General features: G+C 47.3%; 2 protein-coding genes across 3 annotated transcripts in view; one reads left to right on the top strand and one right to left on the bottom strand.

Moving 5' to 3' along the window:
* The window catches only part of Dhod (dihydroorotate dehydrogenase 2), a 31,009-nt gene extending 14,231 nt beyond the window's left edge, over positions 1-16,778 (bottom strand). Inside the window, 4 exon segments of the mRNA XM_077707770.1 lie at positions 316-568; positions 11,349-11,548; positions 13,213-13,425; positions 16,622-16,778. Coding sequence (XP_077563896.1) covers positions 316-568; positions 11,349-11,548; positions 13,213-13,425; positions 16,622-16,732 — 777 coding nt within the window. The 5' untranslated portion in view covers positions 16,733-16,778.
* An 80-nt stretch (positions 16,779-16,858) lies between these two features.
* Positions 16,859-18,203, top strand: part of LOC144179416 (uncharacterized) — a 93,623-nt gene continuing 92,278 nt past the window's right edge. For both annotated transcript variants that reach the window (XM_077707769.1, XM_077707768.1), the window contains exons 1-2: positions 16,859-17,002; positions 17,720-17,833. In XM_077707769.1, coding sequence (XP_077563895.1) covers positions 16,994-17,002; positions 17,720-17,833 — 123 coding nt within the window. In that variant the 5' untranslated portion in view covers positions 16,859-16,993. The remainder of the gene's footprint in view (positions 17,003-17,719; positions 17,834-18,203) is intronic.

The following is an 18,203-nucleotide window of genomic DNA, read 5'->3' as shown; positions in this document are numbered from 1 at the left end:
CGTTATATCTTCATATTACAATTTACATCTTATACCTTTATATAACATATCTTGTAACACATTATACAACATATCACGTTATAGCTTTATATAATATACGTTATATTACACTGCATCTGGGAACGGAATGCCGATATTTGGATAGTGCACGTTGGGAGCAGTTGGGACTCAATGGGAGGGGCCGTCACCCTGCAGTAGACATAAAACAGGCTTTTGGTGACGATAATGATGAACGGCAGCAAATGGAGAACATTTTGTGGCCCAACAGCAGAACCTCGGCGGCCACGTGAACCAAGGACGCATGCATGCCCACACCCTGTGCAGCAGGTCTTCGAGGTCTCGGCGCCTCTGCAGCGCGCGCAGCCCCGGCGTGTTGGGGCTGGAGACGTTGACGACCAGGTAGTCGGCCATCTGGCCGAAGCGGAGCACCCCGCGCACGTAGTCGTCGGCCGCGTCTGCGCTGGCCCGGTTCTTGCCCAGGTTGACGCCCACGGGAGTGCGCCACGAGGCACGCGTGCCCTGCAGGGAAGCCCACACCCGCTCGTGGCCCTCGCTGTTGAAGCCGTACCTGGGGGCAGCAGCAGCAGCAGGGGGAACGGGAAACACATATGCAGAGTTACTCAGTGTACATCAGTTGTGAAACTCCCCAAATGCTCCATATGTATCAAAAAGCAGTCCACGGTTAGTCCCCTGCAGTGGGGGCAAACGGGGGCTGCCATGGGATGATGATGATGATGATTAGAGGCCCTCTCTTTGTATCGGGACGTTGGTTTTCACCAACCAACTTGCCTGTGTTATTCTACTTATTTGCCCTACCCTTCACTAACCTAATGGGTTAGCCCCCATCCCCCGGTTTTAAACTCCCATCCAGGGTGTCGAACCGGAATTTTTTCGGGTTCGGTTCGGGTTCGGGTTCAAGCCTTTCGGGTTCGGTTCGGGTTCAGTTCCTGCGCACCATTCCGTTCCGGTTCGAACCGGTTCGAACCGGTTCAAACGGGTTCGAACGGGTTCGGGAAAAAAAAAGCAAGCGTGTTTTTTTTCTGTTAATTTTTTTGTGCTGGGTTTTCGTTTCCTTGTCAGGTTTCCTTCTCAAAAACAAAGCCATAATGTAGGTTTTTTTGTGCAAATGTTTGTTTTGGCCAAAAATAAGCAACCCTGCAACACTTTTTTCAACTTTGTTCGAAATCGTGAATACTTGCAGAAAGTAGTCAACCAACACATCCAGTACTTAGATCAGGGAGTCGGAAAGTCCTTCAGACAAAAGTACTGCTCTGTCCCCATCAGATAACTTACAAACTTGCTTGAAATATTTTTCTCTCTTCCCCAGTCTTGGCGTTCTTCTACCGTTGGAACGACGTCATTACAGCCATGTAGCGGCTATATGCCGGCTTTCCTTAAGTTGCGACATTAAAATGAAACCACAACAGCGAAGCAGAAACGGAAGGCGTATCTGCTAGGACGAGCACTGCTCCTCTGTGCTGGCAATAGCTATAACTTTTGCAGTGCTTCCAGAAGCGAAGATAAGAGTGAAAGCGTTGATCTAAAGTGTTGAAGAGTTCCTTTAACTGTAAAATGTACTGCAAAATGTTTTCTATAGTAGGTCCAGGATTACAACATTAACTGAAGCGAAATGAAAAATTCACTCGGACACATAAGACTGCATATTTGTATGAATTTGAAATCCCTGCTTTTTATGGCCGCAAGTTTATTTTTATTGATTTAGTTTCTTTCATTTTTATAATTTAATTTAATTTATTCTTGGATCATAACACTGCAGTTTTATACCCCGCAGTTGTTTTCTTGAGGAAGAAAATGACGGACGATTACGACACTCACTAATGCGAAATTTGAGTGCAGCGCAAACTGTAGTCTTCTCGGCGACGGCGCATAGATGCTGTGCCTCAGGAAGTGATCGCGTCATCAGCTAATGCACGACGGCGCGCGGCATACTCTGTCGTTATCTCGTAAGGGGTCGCCACTGTGAAGCACGTCTCGCACGGTCACGGAATTACGCCCTCTCCCTTACACGTTCGTCATACTTGCAACCTCCGTTTTCCTGCCAGCTCTATCTTCGGTGGCGTCTTCGTTCTCTCGTTTACAACGAGTCCAACACTGAGGGACTACGTGAAACCACAGGAGCGGGTGCTTAAGGGCTGCGCTCTAACGCATGGCTCTACGTAGCCACTGTGCAGCCATGTGATCCACTCCCTTCACCGACAAGTGACGGGCCGCACATCGTCTCCAAATAATGCGTTCACACCACAGTATTCTGGAAGGCAAAAAGTTAGCCTCCTGACCTGTGGGCAGCACACGGGTTCCTCCGACGCCTCCCACTCGGGGCATCTTCGCTAGAATCTTCTGGTAATGGGCAGCCTCCCTGCAGACTGCCTATTGCCCCGTCCTACTAAGCAGACGACCCGTCCGTCCACAATCGTTTTAATGCGCACCATTCTCTGCCCACAGCAAGGACCGTGTAACCCCCTTCATTTCCACAAAAATACAGATTTCGCGGGAGTTCCACCTGTAATCGCTATAATAGCGTTAAATGGAGATAACTGGTCGCACAAAATTGATGAAAAACTAAAAAATAAAAAAAGTAATCACCGAAACTGGCAAACCGTGTGACACCCTGCATTTCCACAATAATGAGGATTTCGGGAAATTTCCACCTGTAATCGTTATATAGGGTAAATGGAGATAATTAGTCAAACAAAATTTATATATGTAAAAAATTTAAAAAATGTAAAATAATTGCGGAAACTGGCGAACCGTATAACACCCTGCATTTCCACAAGAAGGCAGATTTCGCGAGTTACAAATGTAATCGTTATAATAGCGCAAATGGAAATAATTGGTCGAACGAAATTTTGAAAAACTATAAAATAAGAAAAATATTAAGCAATTAAGGAAAATGGGGAACCGTAAAACTGCCTGCATTTCCACAATATTGGAGATTTCACGAATATTCCATTTGTAATTATAACAGCGTCAATTGAGATAACTGGTCGGACAGGATTTATAAAGACCAAAAAATTGGCTGTACAAACTCACACTGAGGACAAGCGGTATAGGAATGCTACGCATTAGTAGATAATTGTTTGAATTTCTGCAGAAATTTTTAGTACCCTGGAGTGTCGCCATGGTGCAGTATTTTGCGTCTCCACCGCCTCCCCTCTCCGCCCGGGCTTCTAGTGGCGGGCCGCCCCTCGTCCCGAAATCACGCATCCTCGCAGGAATCGCCTGCCTGGCAGGCAGCCAGGCAGGCAGGTAGTTTACTGGCGAGCGGGAAGTCTTTTTGGCACGCAGGAGAGCCTGAGCGCCCAACATCTTTTTTGGTTCCACCAAATGTCTAGGCACGCACGCGCGCATGCACCCCCGTTTTCGCACAACGAGCCAAATAATTTTGCATTTAAATAAATTGATTGGTCTGCTACGCTTTTCATGTACCCCTTGTTTCAACGGCGCTTTAGCTTTAACACGAAATCATTAGCACTGCTAGAAGTCGAAAACAGTCCCGCGTCGGCGTCAACCTCCGACTGTCAAGCGTGGCTGGTGGTGTTTAAAGCGATTTCCTTCTGCTCATCTTTCATATGCTAACGCATCAGTTAGAAAGAAAGAACGGCTTTAATGACTCATTGGACGCCCGGTACAGGACGGCATTGGATAGGGAACCACCGGAGATAGGAACTTGCTAAATGGCACTTCAGCGACAGGTGAGAGCGGTTGGGCTCTACGAAAGATAATAGCTGAGTGAAGTCACAAGCAGCAGTAATTATCCCTCGCAGAGAGAGGGAAAATGAACTTTAAATAAATCGAGGAAAAGTTTCAGATAGGCGTCCTCATTCAAGGGGTAGAGTCGACAGTCGTTTCCATCAAGAGAAACTAATCTTCCAGGCCGGAGCTGGCCAAGGCTTTTTCCCAAATCTCTATGGAAAGGTGTATGTTGGGTGGATCTACGGTGGACTTGTCACAGCCGCCTACTGTGTGTATGAGGTTCCCAGGCTCCCCACAGAAGCGACGAAATTGAGGGAATTGTGTCCGGTCAAAGAGGGGAAGACTGGTGATGTGTGGGAAGGTGTTAATCCGCAGTGCAGGGAATAATCTTTCCTGGTTATTCGCTAGCGATTTGTGCGGGAAGGAATACATTCTACGGAAGAGCCTATAGTGCTAATTAATTTCCTGGTATGTATACAGGATGCATGCGCTCGGGCTCGGCTTCATCAGCACTGGCTAAGCGGGTCAAATGTCCAGACACGAGGTTGGTGATCTTGTCTGCCGGCGATGCAATTATGAGCTGGTGCCCATACAATCCTGGCTGGTCTTTGGCAGTGACCATCTTCCAACTTACACAGTAATCAAGGGAATTGGTGGTGGTCCGCAAAAACTCACAGCGTGCAGCATGAATTGGGAGAAGTTTAGAGGTATCCTGGAGGATGGCAGTGCGACTTTTACTACACATGAAAAGTTTGCTGACGCTATCTCTAACGCGAGGGCTGCGTCCGAGAGACGTTGTTTGCTTCCCAAAGAAGTATCAGCGATAGACAGTGAGTACGAGCGCCTTCGCGCCCTTCGCAGGAGAGCAGAGCGGCGAGCACGCAAGACGTCGTCTCCGGACGACATTCGAGCTGCTAGATGTGCGCAGAAACATGTTCAAAAGCACATCCGCACACTCGCTAAACTGCGCTGGAGCCAGTTCTGCTCTCGGCTGGATCCACGAAAGCCACTAACACGTATATGGCAAATTTTTCGCACCTTAAGAACCCCGTCAAGTCCACTTCACCCGTTCTCGACGGTTGCTCTTCAGTAGGGCGTTAGTGAAGTGAGTGTTGCAGAAGAATTTTGCATGAAGATCACCACTTCTCCCTGCAACGTTGTGATCTCGGAGGTGTCCATGTTTTGTCACTCCACCACAAATGCGACGCTGATGGACGAACCTTTCACCGTTGAAGAGCTCACCAGGGCGTTGAATAATCTCAATTTGTCTTCTTCGCCTGGCGCTGATGGCACCACGTATTTGGCTCTACGCCACTTGGGCCCAAAAGCTCTTCATCAGCTCCTCTCCGTGTACAACGAATCGTGGCAGAGAGGGCGCCTTGAGGCCAGCTGGAAAGTCGCCCGGATCGTTGCGGTCCTTAAGCCAGGCAAGCCGGCAACCGATATAGATTCATACCGGCCAATTGCACTTTTAAGTTGTATTGGCAAGGTGATGGAGAAGATGGTGTTAGAACGGCTTGCTTGGGACCTTGTAAATCGAGGTTGTTATCCATCGCAGATGTCTGGATTCAGGAGAGGACGAAGCAGCACGGATAACATACTTTCCCTGGCGGTGGATATCTCGCGACAAAAAGCAGCTGGAAACATCACCATAGCTGTCTTTTTGGACGTCAAGGCAGCGTTTGACAGCGTGGCACACGAAGCTATCCGAAGAGAGATGACGTTCGTATGGCTGTGAGGACGTATGTTCCAGTGGCTCTGCGATTACCTACAACATCGGTACGTCTATATGGTCACCAGTGATGGCGCAACGACCGAGCATCCTGTCCCACATGGAGTTCCTCAAGGCGGCGTCTTGAGTCCGACTCTTTTCAGCATATGCCTTATACTCCTGCCAACGGTTCTTCCCCAAGGCGTCAATATTTCGCTGTACGCCGATGACATCTGCATCTGGGCCTCAGGCAAAAACCGCCGAAACATTCGTGCCGTACTTCAGAGAGCGATCCTGGCGATGCGAAAGTACCTGAGATGCTGCGGGTTGATCTTTTCCCCTCAGAAGTGTGCAGCGATTGCGTTCACTCGGCGTGACGTCTCACGATACACGCTCAGTGTAGAAGGTACGCAGATACCCTATGTCAAATGTCACAAATTTCTCGGCGTCGTCTTTGACCGCTCAATGTCTTGGACTCCTTCATATCCGGCAGCTGAAAGAAAGGCTTTTGTCTTTTGTGCGCATTTTGCGCATGCTGAGTGGACAATCTTGGGGATGCTCCGTGTCCTCTCTTCTTGGACTCTATCAAGCATTCTTTCTCGGCCTTCTCCGCTACAGCCTGCCGGCCCTGAATCAACTGTCTTCTACAAATTTGAAGGTCATAGATTCAGTGCTGGCGAGAGCTCTACGCGTGTGCCTGGGTCTTCCCAAATGCACGTCGACAATTGGAACACTGCGGGAAGCTCGGTGCCTCTCTGTGTCAGTGCTTCAACATCAAGAGTGCCTTCGAACGTCACTACGCCACGGCACTCGGTGCCATGCGCATCATCTGGCAGCCACCACTGCATCCCATTAAAAGACTCGCTTCCAGCAAATTTCCAGCGACCTGTGAAGCCAGCATTTCCACTGTGGTTACTTGCACATCGAATATAATAACGACAATTCCCGGAATAAGCAAAAAAGTCGTCATGCCCGCACCTGCACTGAAGTTTTTCACACTTGAGTATTTATTTACCGCGTACGCAAGCCACACCCACGTTTATGCGGATGGCTCAGTGACCGAAGAATCATCTGCCATTGGCGTGTGGATTCCGTCGATCCAGTGCACAATCAGGAAAAAACTGAGCCATAAAACATCATCCGCCGCTACTGAGCTAGCGGCTGTAAGGGCTGCCCTTCATTTCATTGGTGCACATCAAGCTCCACTATGGGTGATCTTCTTAGACTCACGGGGTGCTCTGCAAGCTCTAGAAGGCTGTCCAACCACTGCAGTCAGCTTGTGTGTGAAATCAGTGAAATCCACACAGCGGTAGTGCACGCGGGCCATTACATCGTGCTTCAATGGCTTCCTGGTCATTCGGGAATAGAAGGAAATATAATATCTGATGCAGCCACCAGCGCTGGCCACTCTCTGCGTTACACGACACAGCTTCCTTTCTCTCGAGAGGATGGTTGTGCCCTTATCTATCAAACTGGTTGGAGAGAGCAAATGTTGAAGTGGCAGCACCCTCGCAGCGGATATCCACCTCTACATGGAATTGACCCTTTCTGTAAATTCCGTGTTCCACCCGACCTAAGCAAAGCGTCTGAAGGTGTACTGCATCGTTTGCGTCTCAACGTGGCTTACATCCGAAGCTTAAAGTTCAAAATAGGGTGGGAGGATTCACCACTGTGCCCCACGTGCGCTGTGCGCGAGACTACCGAGCACTTGTTGTGTATATGCCCGCGATTTTCCGCTGCGCGAGTGACAGCTGCAAGCTGCCTGTCTCGTGTTCGACGAGGAGCAAGCCTTCAGTTGTGTCACTTTCTTGGACCCTGGGACAACAACAATGAATCATATTTAGGGACAAAAATTCTTCTGCGTTTTGCGAGATTCAGGACTAGACAAAACTTTGTAATTCTCCCACTGTGCGCATGGCTACGTCTGTACGCGTTTGCGTCGTCGTGTGCGCTTTGACTCCTTTTTCTTGTTAGGCGCTCTGCGCTTCCTGGGCTCCATTCGCTCAATTTTTATCTCTTTTCCTTAACTTTATTTCGAGTTTTTTCCTTGCACTACATTGCGTGCGATTTTTATTGAACTTTTTTTTTTCTCTCTATTGCTGCTTTCCCGATCTCTCACATTCACTTCACTGCATTGTAATCATCCCCATCTGGCGTAGCAAGCACTGCCGCTAGCAGAGCTGACCTCTCCAGCCCACATTAAAGAGTTCTCTCTCTCTCTCTCTCTCTCTCTCTCTCTCTCTCTCTCTCTCTCTCTCTCTCTCTCTCTCTCTCTCTCTCTCTCTCTCTCTCTCTCTCTCTCTCTCTCTCTCTCTCTCTCTCTCTCTCTCTCTCTCGTTGGTGGTCTCTGCTTGTTCATTCGAAGTGTTGTAACATGCAATAGACTATTGGTAAAGTTGCGCCACGCCTGATAAGAGTTTGTTATTAGACTTTTGGCGGCCCTTTGGCTAAGCGCACGTGCTATCGCCTCTTCCTCAGCTTGGAAGGGGCTGTGTTCGGGGGTTGAGATGCTACATCTGTGGAAGGCTGCAGAACGGTAGCACAAAGAAAGAGAAGGTATCGGAGAATGCTATCGGGTGTCTTTCGCATCAAACCAGTTGATCGTTCCTTTTTTTTCTCTTTCAGTTTAGTTGCTTCCTAGTCTTACCTCATATTTATACACATTTTGAGAACATTTTGGTGAATATAAGACATGCATTAGGCAATTAGTTTTTAACTTCATTGCGAGATGTAAATCTTACGCAAGAAATAACATAAGAGCGTAATACGTACATAAAAAAGGCCTTTTATAGCATTCAGGTGATCGACACATAACTTTCCGGCTATTTTGTGCGTAACTAAATTTCCTGATTGGTCGAGAAAGAGAACGCTGCAAAATTTAGAAATGCAAAGGACCCCAAATATATCATGTTTGGTCCAACCCTCTAATCCGCCTTAACTGACCCGCTAATTCCTCTAATCCATATTAATCAACACCGCAGTCCCACTAATTCACATTAGTTCATTCACTCATCTCACTAAACCACCCTAGTCTACCCACTAATCCGCGTTAATCGACTTAAATCCATGCATCGAAATGCTATCGCATTTACTTTAAATGTGAAAATCAGAAGGCCCCTATTTTTTTTTTAATTCTTATGTTCTCCTAGGGCAGTAACCAAAGGACACAACGGCACTGTACAAGAAAAAGTGATGGTGACGTAGGGAACTTTGAGTGTTTGTGTCTCAGTGCTGTTTTTATATAAGTGTCCACTCAAACTAAGATACGGATTCATTGTTGATGGGGTCCCTGAAGGCCTTCACAAGCGGACACGGATGCATTCGAGTTAACAACGTGAAAACTTCACACGATTTTAAACACACTGCAGATAGAAACCATAAAGAATACCCCATGATATGTTGCCACGGAATATGCGTTCTAACTTAAGTTATTGTAAATGCAAAAAGATAATTTGGGGAGATGGGCAATACCTAAAGCAAACTAATAGTGTATACGGACTATACATTAAATTTAGGGTAGAAATAAGATGAGAACCTTATGGGCCTTGGGAACTGCAGACTATGCAAATATTGCGTGGTGGCGTCTGGCGAATGTTGAAAATATCTTCGGATGCAAGGTAGGGTACCGGGATGGAAAACTAGAAATCACAGTTTTGAGGCCCCGGAACCGGTTCGGAACGGTTCCTTCAATTCGTTCCGGTTCGGGTTCAGTTCCAAAATGGCGGAAAAAATACGGTTCCGGTTCAGTTCCGGTTCCGGGCAAAAATTCGGGTTCGGTTCCGGTTTTCGGTTCGGTTCCGGTTCCGGTTCGACACCCTGCTCCCATCGCTCCCCCCCCCCCCCCCCCCCCCCCCTGCCCTTGCACACCTGTTTACGACTCCCCCCCTTTCTGTTCTAAATTCTAATTCGATATATTACTAGTGGGGGCAAGTCGACTAGCCTGCCATCTGTCGACAGAAAGTCGAAGTAGCCCCCAGGTGCTTGTGGCTGCTGTCGTGAGTCGTGAAAGAAAAATGGGCAACTGGTGTAGTATACTGAAGAACTGCGACACACATGGAGGCCACTGCTTCAGCCAAACAATGTCCCGCGAATGTGGCCATTGTTCATTTTGAGAGCTTCACAAGTGTGCAAGACGGTCTGTTTTGTGTACTCTACTAGGTACCGAAAATTCTTCGACTTCAATGATTACCAAACCCTGTTGTCATGCTCTGGGCAAAACCTGGTGACAGCTGCATATGAAATGCTACAGCGGAAATTCCTGCAGGGATTTGCTGCTGTCGGACAGCTACTACGCTTAATTTTTCACACACCAAACTTACCAAACCCCACGGGAGTACTTGGCAGTCAATAGTAGAACATGCAACAGTCGTATGATTTGCGCTTTAGACACAGATGTGCCTTAATGAATAGCAGCCTACCATTGTCGTTGAAGAAGAAAGTGTATGACAGCTGCATCTTACCGGTACTCACCTACGGGGCAGAAACTTGGAGGCTCACTAAGAGGGTTCAACTTAAATTGAGAACGACTCAGCGGGCAATGGAGCGGAAAATGATAGGTGTAACATTAAGGGACAAGAAGAGAGCGGAGTGGGTCAGGGAGCAAACTGGTGTTAAAGACATATGAGTAGAAATTAAGAAGAAGAAATGGACGTGGGCAGGGCATATGTAATGCGAAGGCAAGATAACCGCTGGTCATTAAGAGTAACAGAGTGGATCCCTAGAGAAGGCAAGCATTGCAGGGGGCGGCAGAAAGTTAGATGGGCAGATGAGATCAAGAAGTTTGCGGAGATATATCTAATATTCGCTTCGACTTGAACAGCGGCTCTTGGAATTGACAAATATCGGGAACCCTTGAATAGCCTTGGTAGGTTGATTAAGAGGCCTACCATGCTACTAGCCTTGGTAGGTCAATTAAGTGGCCTACCATGCTACGAAACAGTTTCGTTGCTTCCATCATAACTATACTGTCAGGACGGCATCAATGGCAGCTGGCAATGCAAACACAAAAACCGAACCTCCGGCAATGCTTCCCTACAACTGTGAGTTAAACACCGTGTGATCAGAGCGCAACAACTAAATCAGGTTCCCTATGTGCAAAACACTCATCCAAGGATTAATGAGCACCCACCACACATCATGCTTTACAGGCTACTACTAAAGCAGTTAGGCTACTACAAGCAGCCTACCATTGTCCCCGAAGAAGAAAGCGTATGACAGCTGCATCTTACCAGTACTCACCTACGAGGCAGCAACTTGGAGGCTGACTAAGAGGGTTCAACTTAAATTGAGGACGACCCAGCGAGCAATGGAACGGAAGACGATAGGTGTAACATTACGGGACAAGAAGAGAGCGGAGTGGGTCAGGGAACAAACGAGTGTTAAGGACATATCAGTAGAAATTAAGAAGAAGAAATGGACATGGGCAGGGCATGTAATGCGAAGGCAAGATAACCGCTGGTCATTAAGGGTAACAGAGTGGATCCCTAGAGAAGGCAAGCGTTGCAGGGGGCGGCAGAAAGTTAGATGGGCAGGTGAGATCAAGAAGTTTGCGGGGATAAATTGGTGGAAGTTAGAACAGGACCGGGATAATTGGAGATTAATGGGAGAGGCCTTTGCCCTGTAGTGGGCGTAGATAGGCTGGTGATGATGATGATGCAATCGTCCGTGTTCTCTGTGAAAGCAGTTTGGTGCTTCTATCACTGCAGCCCCTTTCCACTAAGGCCAATCAGGTGACGGCAACATGCCTGGTTACTGAGTGAATGGGAGGACAGAGATCTGTGTATACAGGGAAATTCCAGGGAGAGGAACATTGTGTTCTCCCCACATACACACACACACGCAATGAACTGCACTGACCTCACAGCTGCAGCAGACCTACTCAGCACCGGCTGGCACCCCTCAAGGACTCGCCCTCTCTCCTCACCTGTTCACAATGGCGAGGTCCTGGGAGAGGCGGAACACCCGGGGCCTGGGGTTTCCGGGCTGGGGCTCAGGAGTGACCGAGCCCACTTCGACGAAGCCAAAGCCCCAGTCCTGGGCCCCCGGGACCCCCTCGCCATCCTTGTCAAAGCCGGCCGCCAGACCCACTGGGTTCGACAGCTGCAGGCCAAACACCTCTGTGTGCTGGGATGGGAAGAAGAGGGGGAGATGAGAAACTACGATTCGACTAGCATCGACCACTTTTACAATGGTTCCGACATGTGTCGTCAAAGATTTCTTCCCCCTGGGCCTGATTTGGAATGACATAATGTTCAATCCATGATCAACACCTTGAATTCTTGAAAGGAATTCATGCGAGGACGTGAAGGACAAGGACAGGCAGCATCCTTGCCCTTCCAAACTCGCGCATGCATTTCTTTCAAGAATTAAAGGTGTTGGTCATGGAGTAACAACTAGCTTGAGCACTCATGCTGTTGAAAAATGCTCAATACAGTCTAAACGGGAACTGATTGCAATCAGTAATCAGGGTATCTGGAGTCTATCTTGCAATCTGCCTGCAGCACTCACAGACACAGGACTTCAAACCGATCGGATAAGCAAACCAGAAAATGAGCCATATTGTCCTCCACCTCTTTTACCCCCCCATCATGGCACAGTCGGTAAAGGGTAGGCACAATGCATCATTAGCTACAAACGTTTCTTAACACTGCCATGGATGGTGCCACCGGTTCAGCATAAAAAAAAAAAGAAAAAAAGAGAAAAAACTAAAGGCAGATCCTTTGGTGGATCTTTAGAAATGCATGAGCATCTCATCACTCTCCCTAGCGAGCTTGACACCTGGCTCAATGTACATGGTTTTACAAGCATATGACACAGCGTTTCTCGCACACCCCTCACACACCATGCCAACCGTGCTTTGCATTGAAGCCTTTCAATGATCACTTTTGTCTGCTTTAGCAGCAACATTGGCTGCCTGTCATTTCTCCTACCATCAACCAGCATCAGCCTTACATTGCCGTCACTCCCATTCCTTTTTCCTTTGATGCCGTGCACTGGCTTCAAATGTAATTTTACAACGCATACAAGTGGCAATAAGGCATTTAGAGATTGTGCAATAGGAGTGAGCACTACCACTTCAATTTGATGTCCCTCTCGCGATAGGGTTGAAAGCGACGCAATGCAGCGCCACCGCAGCCAATGCTGCCACCGGCTCACTTGCCATCACCCCTCTTCGCATGCTCTCTCTCAATCTCTGTCATGCTGTCACCCTCTGTCTGCGGATCGATGGCAAAAATATTTGCCAACATGCCCCATCTATTGCTCAGGCAACCACAAAAACAGGACATGAAAATGCGCTAAAAGACAAAAGACAAACAGCTGTCCCTGCTTTATACATTGCAGTGAAACACGGAAGCAAAGCCAGCACATTCAAAATAATGTTATGTTGAGGATGCAGTCTAGAAAAAAAAAAAAAAAAGTCAGTGCCTTTGATGCACTCTTCTGCTGCACAAATGATTTGCCTCTGTGCACTCTGCACCATAAAACATGTGAGATGCACCCCTGCTATGTGTCACTCCTAAAAGAAGGTCAATTCTAAGCAGCAACAGTCAGTCTGGGAATAAAAAAGGGGCACTCCAGTTTGAACTTGAACTGGCTGCCACTCTAAACATTCACAGTGCAACTGCGTACTGGCAAACTGACTGCCAGTCTACCAGGACACTTTAACAGGAGGTAGAGTGTCCCACTATCTGGAGCTAGAGATACGAAATTTCGTAAATTTTTCACTTCCCAGCCGGTCCCTCCCCTACTGGGGCAGACGAGTAGGGTAACTCTGAAGAAGCGCTCACGAGAATGTCAGGGTCCGGCTCTTTCTGTGGTCGGAGCAGCCTGATTTTGGCCACCCTGACGGCAAGCCGGTGGGCGTCCTCACCATCCACAACCGCGTGCACAGCCGGCATGAGGTAGCGCCGGTAGAAGTCCTCGTTGCCAGACACGGTCGCCACGCCCACAAAGCCCGCACAAGCGCCGCCCACAACCACGGCCATGGAACGTAGCTTGTACTGCAAATGACAGTGACACGCAGAGTGATGAGAGAGAGAGAGAGAAGAGGGCCTCTGTGACCTAATAGCTGCAGCTGACCTACTCAGCACTGGTTGGCACCCCTCAAGGACTCACCCTTTCCTTTCACCTGTTCACAATGGCGAATTAGAGAGAGAGAGAGAGAGAGAGAGAGAGAGAGAGAGAGAGAGAGAGAGAGAGAGAGAGAGAAACTCTCAGGACACTTAAAGGGACTAGGAAAACAAAACCCACGTTTGGTACACTAAAAACTGCTTTGTTTCCATAACAATGATACGAATTTTACTGCACACTTGCAATAAATAATCGAAACATATAGGAAAACAGATGAAGCAGGAGCAACTCCGCAGCCACTTTTTGGTGAGTTCTCTGCAACGTCACAGAATCTTCTTTGTGCGATTGCTGGTCACTCGACCAAAGTCGCCACCAAGAAACTCAACTGAACAATTGTGGTGGGGCCTCTAGGTCCTTTTCCCCACGTCATTTGAATGGTAATGTGCAATCAACACATGAAAAACTGTTTTTAAAGCTATGCTCTATTGCGATGCTAATAATACGCCACTGTAGTGCGAAATTTGAAGGCTTTTTAATATTTCTTGCATTTTTTTTCAGTTAAAATGATATCTTTCCTGGCTGCAACCAAGCTGAATGAGTTACCAAAAGTCTAGTTCTTTCAAACTGAACAAGGTCGCGGGTTCGATTCCCGGCCGCGGCAGCCGCTTTTCTGATGGAGGCGAAAAGCAAAAACGCCCGTGTGTACGAGATTTCGGCGCACGTTAATGATCCCCAGGTGGTCAAAATTAATCCGGAGCCCTCCACTACGGCGCGCCTCATCGCCTGCGTTGCGTCAGCGCGTTAAACCCTACAATCAATCAATCAATCAATCGTTGCATTTTGTCTTCATGGCCGCTTTAAGTCTATGCGCTTTGACGGCAAAAGCATTAGGGCTTCCTCTGGCTTTACTGTTAAACTGTGTTCGTGTTTTTTTCTTCACTATCGTTCCTTTGTCTTTTTGCATAAATTGCTTCAACAGGCTGACTGGGACGACTACACGCCACAGCCTCTAGCTTCTCCACAACCACGGTTCTCTATGTCTCGAATGCACCTGTTTTATTTACTCACATGGCATTTGTTGGCCTGCCACATGATACCATAGCAGCTGCACGTGCATACTACTCTCTCATCGTTGGCAACATGCCGAGTTGGCGCAGTTGTAATGCACTCAGCTCTCACTCTGGACATTCAGCTTCGATTCCCGTACAAACTCAAATGTGTTTTTTATCTACCCTTTACAGTGGTGGCTGTTTTCCATACCAGGCAACAAAACAACAACACCGTTTTTTTTTTGGCATAATTTCAAGCTTCCTGAAATATACCTTTCAAAATGCACTGCTACGCATTACGAGTCAAATGCAAGCAACTGCTGATGGTTAATTAGGCACCCACAGCGAGTTCAATTGCAGAGATCCATACCACAGCAAGCCGTCACAGTTGATTGATTATGAGGTTTAACCCGCCGACGCTACACAGGCGATGCGGCGCACCGTAGTGGAGGGCTCCGGCGTCGACAATTTCGGTGCCTTTAACGTGCGCCGCAATCTCAAACACACAGGCATTTTCTGTACAGGGTGCAGAGTTCCCGCAGTCTGTATGTTTAGGCATGATGCAATAAGAAAATTTCAACATGTGACAGCCCTTGGGAACAATGATGCCTATTGTAGGAGTAAAGCCCATTACGGTCATATATGTGATACGCGCAGTGTTGTATATATGAGGTGATATAGTTGCTTATCAATCAATTGATTAGTGCTGATAAATCGTACTATGGTGCTTTTTTTTTTTTTGTCTAGTATGGATCTCGGACAAAAAAGGTGTTTAAGGTTCGATACTGTGTGGTAACGTAGTATATAACAACAGCGTGTGGGCCTTAGTGAACTGGAAAAGTGTGCCAAAGTGAACCGTTTGAAGCTTTTGTTTTCTCTCTATCATTAATGCGTTAAAGATACCTACATTCGAACCAATAAAACCCGTCCTATGCGATGTCTGCAATAACGACACATTCTACTTATCTTTCTTTCCCAGCGCCCTCAGAGAGTGGAATTTATTAGATCACTCCATTACTGAACAAAGAACAGTAGATAAATTCACTTTTCTTGCTGAAATCGTAACAGGTTTGACAACAGGTTTGCCAAGTTACGATAACAGTTTGCCAAGTTACGATACTGATAACAGGTTTGCCAAGTTACGCTATTTATGTGCGCGGATGTGTGTGATTTCGGTCAAGCGCTATCTTTTCTTCGCCGTTTCTTTTTTGCCCTTATTGTATTGTACAATTTCTTTGTTCCTGCAAACTCTGATCTTCAAGTCAACCTTCGTTATATTTCTTTGTTAACTATTGTGAAAGAAACTGATCGACATGTGTTCTTTGACTATTCCTGCTCCTGTAGAAATCGCAAAAAGGGATTGACAGTATGAATGAATAAATCAATAAATTAAATAAATATTGAACGTGGTCGTCATACAGCCCAGAATTACCAGGACGAACTTGAACACCTTTGATACGTCCAACAAATGTATCACACAGGTACTTTCAGCGGCCACTAGACTGATTTTTATTTCAATTCGTTGTGGCTCGACGAGCTGCGCAAGAAATTCGAAGACACAACACCGCCTTGCGGCACACCCACGGAATGTCAAATAAGCTTGATTACTGGGTGCACATGCACAGACTTTCACATGGTCACATATGTTCATGCTTTTACCACCACTTCTACCGCTTCAGAATGCCGTCATGATGCGTCGCAAAAGCGTTGAACAAACGTACAACTGGCCGACACAGATCAAGAAAGCGCGGAGCCAGACACGTTTGCAGCCAAGCTTGAAAAACGTGAATAAATTTTACAGCTACGCTTGAACGCGCTGCTCACAAACACGCAAGAAGTCGGTCGACGGTGAAATCCTTTCTGAGCGAGCCACATAAGAAGTATTAGCTAAATCAGTCCGATACGCGTGGTGAAATGCGCGAGCTAGTTTCAAACCTCTCGCCGTCCCAGCGCGCGCACAAGATAGGCCGAAAGCACGTGGTACAGATTGGAGTGCGCTCCGGCCAAAAGCACCACTTTTCTCTCTCTGAGCGACACAGCAAAGAAACGGCGGTTGGATAACAAAAACAACGCTCACCGCAAGACGACTTCCGGACATTCCTACGCAGTTTTTATCGGGCACGCGGCTTCCAAGGCTATCAATCACTGAACACGGTACACAACCGAGGAAACGAAACTGACGAAACATCAACAAGTGGTGTAAACAACATGCGTCTGGTTAGCGCCGTTAGCACGTACGAAAAATAATCAAAATGCCAGAGCAACTTAAACAATTTTGCATAAATTTTATACTGACAAAACGACAAAAAACTAAGATACGCGTACAAATATATTGTTTTTTTTGTTGTTAAATTATATTCTTCTTGTACTGGATTGGCTTGTCATTGAGCAACAATAGTGAAGCATTTCCGACTTCGCACGCGAAACAGCTGAGCTGCACTTGAATGTCATGAACTCGGTAAGTTTCGTGCGTCTTCGGCGCACCAAATCGTTTATAAAATCTATCGGTGCAGTTCTTAGTCATTCAAGGACTTTATGCTTCACTACGCTAGAGTCTGGTGACAGAACGTTCTTTCAAAGTCACTTAGCGGGCTTCAATAAAGGGGGGGGCGTGTATTAGCGAAAGTTAGTCGCACATGTGTTGTAAACGCGGGGAAAAATATTTTAGGTACAAACAGTGACCGAGGCGATCGGAGATGCAGGTTTCCCAAGAAATGAACATTCGTATTTCAGTGCATTGCGGTTGTACACGCTGCGCTTTGGTTAGTTGGTTAGTAGGCGCAACTGCGGTCTGAAACTTTTTAACTTCGTGCACTTCTTGCGATTCCAGAGCCGGAAATGAAAACAAAAATTCAGATGTCGGTTAAATAAGATCGCTAGCTGTTTCAAGATGATCAAAACACGTTTCGACCGTAGTGAGGCGTCTTCTTATTTAGTCGAGCGTTAAGAATCTTTAATAAATCGCAAGGCAATGAAGAGAGCATCGGTTCTGTCTGCGTGCCGACCTCTCTTTTGTCGGGGTGTATGACAGCGACTCGGAACTTTTGCCGGTTCGACGAGAGGATGTACGCGCTCTAGTTTCAACCGCGATAACAAACAGCTAGGCGACGACAGAATGATTGCTTAGCGCAACCCTGCTGTAATCGCACGCAAAAATTTCCCTTCGTGTCCGCAGGTATGCGACGGGAATGATGATCGTCCGGCGACGGCGAAAAAATGGGACCAGCCTATGACGACTGCAGACATGCGGTCACGAGCCGCAGACTGGTCGCTGGCAGACGACTCGCAGGTAACAGGCTCGGCTTCGTTGCACGTTTCGGAGACGAGTACGCATGTTGATACATCCGGCAGGTGTCACGCAGCGCGTGCCGACGAGGTGTTTATTTTTATTCTGTTGTTCTGTATCTCTCTTGTCAGCACGTACGCTGTACAAACCGCCGCGCAGGAGCCGACGCATTCGTCGGCTTCTGTGCCATCAGCTTCAAGGTCGTGCGAGCTGCAATGCAATTGAAATTGCAATGCTAAGGACTGGATTTCCTCCTTTCTTTACCTAGCTGTAGGGGTTGATTGACAGTACTTTCGAACTGTGTTTATGCGAAAATGCTCCTGTTTACTTGTTGATTGAATAATAGGTGTGGTGCCGGTGCACCGTTACCTTT

This window comes from Haemaphysalis longicornis, unplaced genomic scaffold (assembly GCF_048455015.1).
Source record: "Haemaphysalis longicornis isolate Haplotype H1 unplaced genomic scaffold, Haemaphysalis longicornis Haplotype H1 scaffold_4, whole genome shotgun sequence".
In the NCBI taxonomy this organism is placed as follows: Eukaryota; Metazoa; Arthropoda; class Arachnida; order Ixodida; family Ixodidae; genus Haemaphysalis; species Haemaphysalis longicornis.
Note: the sequence above shows the minus strand (reverse complement) of the source record. Positions and strands in the feature narration are given on the sequence as shown.